Below are 7,918 nucleotides of genomic sequence, written 5' to 3' on the forward strand. Positions count from 1 at the left end.
TAAGTAAAATTCCAATTCCTTAAAAATAATATTCGTTGTATTTTAATATCATGGGAGGCACTAAAAAATTGCTTTACTATCTGCAGTGAAAGAAACGAAGAGTTTGTTGTTAGAGCTTATAAAGGTGGACCAAAGAAGGCTACACATAAGTCCACTTTGCCATATTGGAAGCGTTATCTATCAGTCAAAGAAAGCCTTCAATCCAGGTGTTTTATCTTTCTTTCGGTATATGTATGTATGAGTATGATCAGTTCTGTCATGAATCTTTTGCGCTTTTTGAATGATTGAACAGAAATCAAAGTTATGGTTATGCTGAAAAGGATACTGTGACAGATCAAGTTCATAGTCGACCTGCATATCCCCTTAGAACACAAGGTAATATTATATTTCCTATTTAAAATATTATAAGCAGTAGAAATCTCTTCATCTACTGAATTATTTCTTGATGTGTGAGAAAAAAAAAAGATGATAGCCAAATGAATTGGGATTCTCGGGCATCTTCTGAAGACATGGAAGCTTTATGGGGTCGCCGTGAAATCCAAAAAGAATGGACGAGTACTCAACAGGAGAAGGGAAATGTACAATTTTCTCACGATGAAAGGAAGAGAGTCTATATTTCTCAGAAGGAACTACTGGTAATGAATCAACTGAATGGATTTTAGTGTCTCATAATTCAATTTCTTTTAATCAAGTATAATGACTTTTCCCATCTTTCTGGTTATATACCACAGGCAGTTGCTGAAATAATATTCTCAAAGCATTTCAGTACTACTAAAGCATTCACACCTGTGAGTATGTCATTATAATTGTCAAATTTATCACTATCCACTCAACATTTATACCTTTTCCACTTCACCTTCTATGTTTTGCTGTTTCCTTGACACAGGCTGTATTATGTGCATTAGCTGAAGTCGTTAGCATGCGTTATGTTGATGGAATTGGATCTAAAACTGGACTAATGGGAATTGACTTTGAAACCGCTAGACGCCTTTACAAGTACGCTTAATTTCATACACTTAATTTAAATAAAAAATGTCAGTTTGATTTTGATGTGGGTTTAACAAAAACACAGTGAGTCAAGCTACAAAGAATACAGCATAGACACAGTGATGGACCTGAAGAATCCCTTTGCATCAATGTACTTTGCAGCAGCTTATCTATGTTGGTTATCACAGTATGAAGATAGGTACAAATTACTGTCCATAATGTTTTTGATGCACTTATTTTTTCACTAACTCGATTAATTATTGTGTGGTATTTAGGGAAAGATCTTCCAAGTTTGTAATTCAGGGTTATCTTTCTGGGCCACAGAATGCACATCTTGAAGAGAATATGGGTCCTGATTACTGCAAGTATTTGGCAGAATTGAGTAACTATGAAACTATGAGAAAGTAAGGCATCAATTCTTGTCTCTTATGTTTGAAAATGATTGTTTTAAGAAAGAGTGGATGAATACAACCTAGTAATCTAGTAATATATTGTCTCAATATTAGATTAATTAGCACTGTCTTATCTGCTTACAGGGAGCAAGAGAGCTGTACCATTATGTGATCAGGGCTAATGGCTATGAAGCTAATAGTACTCTGTAATTGATGCATTTCCACTGTTGAAGATCACTGAGAGCCTTAGATTTTGATCTATTTAGTTCTTGATTTCATAGTCTAATGTTAATATATAATATACATTTCAATTTATTAGTAGCTGTTCTTTGATCAGAAGTTGTATAATGTATATATTCTTGATAGCTGATTAATTTTTGGATGTTTGATTTGATGATGAAATGAGATATGAGCTAAAACAATTGGGAAATTTGGGCTAAAATCCGAAATCAATCGAGAAATGTAGATGAGAAAAACCCTAGAAAGATGTATGCTTTTTAGTGGCCAAGATTTAATCCTTTTTCCTGTGGAGTGAATGAGGATCATCTTCAACTCCCACCACACTTCAACGATAAACAAAATCTTCTCTCAGCCTCAAATTTGCGCTCATATAAACCCTTCCTTTAAACTCGGTATCCGTTTTGAATTGCCACCCACAAATTCTGTGACGATCAGCGCACACTCTATTCGGAAACCCAATTTCAATCCCTGTGGAGAGATGGCTTCAGCTGCTTCCGCGTCTTCTTCTCTCTCCGTCCTGAAAAACAGGGGCTCTTCTTCTTCCTCCAGCACTCGTTCTCCTTCAGTCGTTCGATTGGGATCCACCTTCCGCCCGCCGCTCAGGCTTCTAGGGTTCGCAGGAGCTGCCGGAGACCCTGTGTTCTCCGCACACGTTTGCTCCAGGATTCAGTCGCTTAGGGCTTCCGGAAAGCCGGTTAGAGGAGTGGTGTCGATGGCGAAGAAGAGTGTGGGTGACCTATCTGCCGCTGATTTGAAGGGGAAGAAGGTGTTTGTTAGAGCTGATTTGAATGTCCCGTTGGATGACAGCCAGAACATCACCGATGATACTCGTATCCGTGCTGCTGTTCCCACTATCAAGTACTTGATGGCAAATGGAGCTAAAGTCATCCTCTCCAGTCATTTGGTATGCGGATTCTCTTCTCCTTTCTTGTGCTTTTGTGATTTGATTGTTTAATACAGTCTGATTGGCATATCTGATGTCTGTTTTATGGTAGCTGAATGGAAATGTGGGTGAATGGGTGATGTTCTGAGGATTGAGCTGTTACTGCATAACTTATTGTAATCTGATCATTTGATGCTAGTAATATTTGATCCATGCATTTTGACTCTTTGATCATCTTTCTAAGAAAGTTAATCTGACAATCTCTAGTCTTATGTTTAGGGACGACCAAAAGGTGTCACCCCAAAGTTCAGCTTGTCACCACTCGTTCCTAGGCTCTCAGAACTTCTCGGTATTGAGGTAATTTAGTATCTCTTCTGCTGATAGAGGTGGATCCTATGCATCTGTTTAGCTTTGGTAGCTGATTCATTATCTTCTGTTTGTGTATAGGTTGTTAAGGCTGATGACTGCATTGGCCCAGAGGTTGAAAAGTTGGTTGCATCTCTTCCAGATGGTGGAGTTCTTCTTCTTGAGAACGTGAGGTTTTACAAGGAAGAGGAAAAGAATGAGCCAGAATTTGCACAGAAGCTCGCTTCTCTTGCTGATCTGTTTGTAAACGATGCTTTCGGTACTGCTCACAGAGCCCATGCATCAACTGAAGGTGTCACCAAGTTTTTGAAGCCATCCGTTGCTGGTTTCCTTCTGCAAAAGGTCATTTTTCATTCTTCTTATCAACTTCTGTTTTTATAAACATTTCCAAATTGGTCATTTTTTTTTACCATCTCACCTGAAACTTTAGGTAGTTTAGCATGTCTTAAACACTCTTTTTCATATTTTCTGGTAGATTTTCCTGAAAACTAAATGAAGCCTCTGACTAGAGCAGTCAAAAAGTAACCGAAACCGAAAAACAAACCTGACCTACCCGATCAAACCTGTTAAAAATTCAAAATGACTGAACCTGGACCTAACCTTAAAATACAAGATTGAACCGAGCGACCCGAGCCCGGACCCGATTAATAGAAAAGTGTACAGTATTGATAAAATATACTGTAACTAGGGTTAATAGCTTCAAGTATATACGGAATAAAAAATATTATTTGATCATTTCGAGTAATCTAATATAATATTAAAATGAACAATTTAAACCCGTTGGTCAACTTGAACCACCCACTGACCTGCAATGACCCAGTCCGACTTAACCTGTTATGGAATTAACCCAGACTTGAACCCGACTTGACCGACCTGTTTGACAAGTCTACTTCTGACTGAACATGCAAAATTTTGCTATTTTTGTTTGTGCATATTCAAATGTAACATGCTGAGTATTTTTTGTACATAACAGGAGTTGGACTACCTTGATGGAGCAGTCTCCAACCCAAAGAGACCATTTGCCGCCATTGTTGGAGGGTCAAAGGTCTCATCCAAAATTGGAGTAATCGAATCTCTTCTGGAGAAGTGTGATATCCTTTTACTCGGTGGAGGTATGATCTTCACATTCTACAAGGCCCAAGGTCTTTCGGTAGGATCATCTCTTGTTGAAGAGGACAAGCTTGATCTTGCAACCACTCTCCTTGCAAAGGCTAAAGCCAAAGGAGTCTCCCTTTTATTGCCCACTGATGTTGTCATTGCTGACAAGTTTGCTCCTGATGCAAACAGCAAGGTCACTCTCTTATTTCCATAATTTGCTGAAAGAGTATATCATCAAAGACTGTATTTTTTTGTAACTATTTTATATGTACAGATTGTGGCGGCGTCAGCAATCCCTGATGGGTGGATGGGTCTGGATATTGGCCCAGACTCTGTTAAGACATTCAGTGACGCTTTGGACACTACACAAACTGTCATCTGGAACGGTCCCATGGGTGTCTTTGAGTTTGACAAGTTTGCTGTCGGCACTGAGGTCAAACTTTTAAAGTATTTTTCTTTTCGATTTAGAGCATCAATCATATTGGGGTTAATATACAGAATTAGGTTCCGCTGAAATTAGACCCTAAAATGCGAAAATTTCACATATATTATTAAATTATGAACTTAAAGCATGGATTTGTGAACCTACTAAAAAGAGAGGAAAAAGTGGTTTTGAGTTATTTACAGAATTGTCAACGCGTCACTTTTTCATCCCTTTTGTTTTTTTAGTAGGTTCACAAATTCAGAGGAAAGTTCCGGTAAAAACATATCTTAAGGTGTGAAATGAAACTAAAGTTATATGTGAACATTACTATGTTATATGTAAACTTAGAGTGCTTATTGGTGAACCTAAAATGTTGTACTAGGATTATTGCAGCGGTTTTAAAACCTAATGCAGCGGTTTTGGCCGCATTGATCACTCTACGTTCACATATAAGTACATTATGTGCACATATAAGATAGTAATGTGCTCATATAACTTTTGTTTCATTTCACACGTTAAGATATGTTTTCACTTGATCCTAATCCCACAAATTCATACTCTATGTTTATGATTTTGATAGGGAGGTTCAGTTTCAAAATTTTCGCATTTGATGCCTAATTTTAGCAGAAACTTCCTCTTAATATAGAAGGTATTCGTGAAAAACTAAAGTGAAGTAGAAGTTCAGAGAAATTGTTTGGTTCAATATAAGAGTATCATGCAGGTGAGGTGATCCTCACTTGCAATTTTTGCATTCGAAAAACTCTTACAACTAATTTTCCTTTCTTTAAAATTCTTTTGATATCTCAAAAACCCACCATTGTAGATGCTCTTATACATTCTTGATTCAAGATTCAGTCTGTAGCTGATGAGTGGTGGTTGTTTTTATGTTATGTTGGTTTAGGCCATAGCGAAGAAGCTAGAAGTGCTAAGCAAGAAGGGAGTAACGACAATCATTGGAGGTGGAGATTCGGTTGCGGCAGTTGAGAAAGTGGGAGTGGCGGAGTCGATGAGCCACATCTCGACAGGTGGCGGTGCCAGCTTGGAGCTTTTGGAAGGCAAAGAGTTGCCAGGTGTCCTCGCTCTTGACGAAGCTACCCTGTTGCTGTCTAATAATACTATAAACATTCTTTATCTTCTTCTTCTTCTTTATCCTCTTCTCGTTGTCTTTTCGTCTCGTTTTAGCTTGAGCTTGTAATACAACAAGAACAACCGAGAAGTCGAGCGGTCGCAGAGATGTATTCACCATTGTCATCAATAAAAAGCATTGTTCAAAGTTTGATTCTGTTCTGTGTTTTCTTTAGATCAAGCTTATGTTAAGGATGGATTTTTGTGATTATTATTTTATAAGCTTGCTTTATGTTATTCAATACTTGTTTAAAAACAGAATCATGATCTTATATCCTTATCCGAGAGATTCTTTGTAATTGTCTGTAAAATGCACGAAAAACTGAGAGATTAAACTTAATATTAGTTAAATATAACAATGTAAAAAGATCAGAAATCAACCACATACCTAGTTAGCAGTTAGTGCGTGGCCGCCAAGATATGTTGAGCAATAATCTCACATGTTTTAACCTACTTAATTAAATGGTCGAAATCATAGTAAACAACGTAAGTTGCTAGTTCCAAGTTAGTTTGTGTTTTGGCGGGAGGTAGTTATATTATTTAGGAGCAGGAAGTTATTTTTCATGAAAATTTTAGATTATTTTTACGTTTAGATTACTGAATTTTAGGGAGGAGCCAACTAAATTACCTAAAGAGTGTAATTATATGGTTAATTACATACAAATCTCAGAGAAAGAAGTACAACTGCTTTGACATATTTTTACTACTGTACTTTGTTCTGATATTTTTGTCATCCATCCAGCCTGCAATTTAAGACATGTACTATGACTTTACATGGAGTAATTAATAACTAATCATCAGATAATGAGATCTTTGTTTCTCTTACTTTTCAGATGATTTATTGTAGGAAAATTATACTTTAACTAGAATAAAACATGTTTTTATAGAATTTTTCACACAAATTAAAGAAAAATATTCAAAAATTTCACTTTTAATTTATCATTGGATTGAAAAATGATTTTTAAAGAGAAAATGAATTAAAATAATAATAAAATATAAATAAATATGATAATGTAAGATTAAAAGAAATACGTTCAAAAACAAGTTTTTACATAGAGTGTTTCAACAATATACTACAAATTTATTCTCCTCACTCCTCGGTGTCTTAATTAGATATTACAAAATTCATTAGTTAACTTAATAAAACTACTTAACCAACTGAAACTTTGTGTTTATTCAGACAATCCACAAACATAGACACTCTAAAACCATAACCTACGCACGCCGAATTAAAGCTACACAAATACAGTTAATTAGTCAAAACAACAAGGAAAGCCTTACAGACTTTGACCTACAAAGTCTAACAAATCACTGATTTTTAGGAAATTGTTAAATGTGATTCCCCTCCCTCTATTTCCGGCCACCTCTTTAATCCTAGATTAACTAATTAAAAAAGGTAATTAACGCATAAAACTTACACCAGCGGTTTAAAACGGTTACTACTTATCTGCTAACCTCTTCTACAATAAATAGTCCTCCTGATCATTCACACCTCGTACATACTCTATCTTAGCTTACACTAATCCTCCTTTGATTTGTAATCAAGCTAACCAAATAGCTTAACAATGGATTCTTACTGCTACCAATCCTGTGATTACTCCTCATTTGGCGCCATTCCTCCTCCTTCATCATCCACTGATTTTAACTCCCCTTATTCCTCCATTTTTGACCCTAATGAAGAAGATGATCAGCAGCTTCTACTTGACCTTCAAAGCTTCCTCTGTGACTCTCCTGCACCTCACCACACTGAATCAAACCTCTATCTTCCTCCTCCTCCAGTTCAAGATCAACTCCTCCTTGATTTTGACTACTCCGCCCTCTTCCCATGCGAACCGGCGCCGGAAAACTACTACCTCACCGAACCGGCGGATTATTACTTCTCTGAACCGGCTCCAAAACGCCAGAAATGCTTCCACTACGAGCCCCCGCCGCCACCACAACCGCCGCAGTACAGCAACTGCTGTTTCCTAGCACCGGCGCCATTGCATGAGGTGTTTCCGAAACAGGGGAGTTTCTGTGGTGGTTGTAGTAAGGCGAAGGAAGGTGGAGCTAGGGCGACGGCGCAGAGCGTGGCGGCGCGTGACCGGAGGAAGAAGATCAGTGATAAGACACAGGAGCTTGGTAAGCTTGTTCCGGGTGCATCCAATAGCAAGATGAACACTGCTGAGATGTTGCAGAGTGCTTATAAGTATGTCAAGTTTCTTCAAGCTCAAGTCTCTGTTCTTCAACTCATTGCCTCAGACTCGTCCTCTCAGGTATATATTTCACGTTTTAGGTGTTTTTTGGTTGGAAACCTGAATTGGAGACTGATATTGACCTTTTTTTGTGACACCAGGATGAAATGAAGAGAGATAATTTGAAGATTGTGGCTTCACGGGAAGTGCAGGAGAAGCTATACATGAA

General features: G+C 37.5%; 2 protein-coding genes across 2 annotated transcripts; both read left to right on the plus strand.

Moving 5' to 3' along the window:
• Positions 1–476: 476 nt before the first annotated feature.
• On the plus strand, positions 477–1,551 carry LOC141250633 (uncharacterized). The gene is made up of 6 exons (XM_073670053.1): positions 477–635; positions 732–788; positions 887–996; positions 1,073–1,186; positions 1,263–1,391; positions 1,494–1,551. Exons 1-6 carry the CDS (start codon positions 477–479, stop codon positions 1,549–1,551), a joined length of 627 nt encoding a protein of 208 aa, XP_073526154.1.
• A 546-nt stretch (positions 1,552–2,097) lies between these two features.
• LOC141250634 (uncharacterized) lies at positions 2,098–5,585 on the plus strand. The gene is made up of 6 exons (XM_073670054.1): positions 2,098–2,523; positions 2,782–2,859; positions 2,950–3,210; positions 3,842–4,159; positions 4,241–4,399; positions 5,292–5,585. Exons 1-6 carry the CDS (start codon positions 2,098–2,100, stop codon positions 5,583–5,585), a joined length of 1,536 nt encoding a protein of 511 aa, XP_073526155.1.
• The last annotated feature ends 2,333 nt before the right edge of the window (positions 5,586–7,918 follow it).

This window comes from Phyllobates terribilis, unplaced genomic scaffold (assembly GCF_046119375.1).
Source record: "Phyllobates terribilis strain yellow unplaced genomic scaffold, ASM4611937v1 Scaffold_6021__1_contigs__length_47410, whole genome shotgun sequence".
Lineage (NCBI taxonomy): Eukaryota > Metazoa > Chordata > Amphibia > Anura > Dendrobatidae > Phyllobates > Phyllobates terribilis.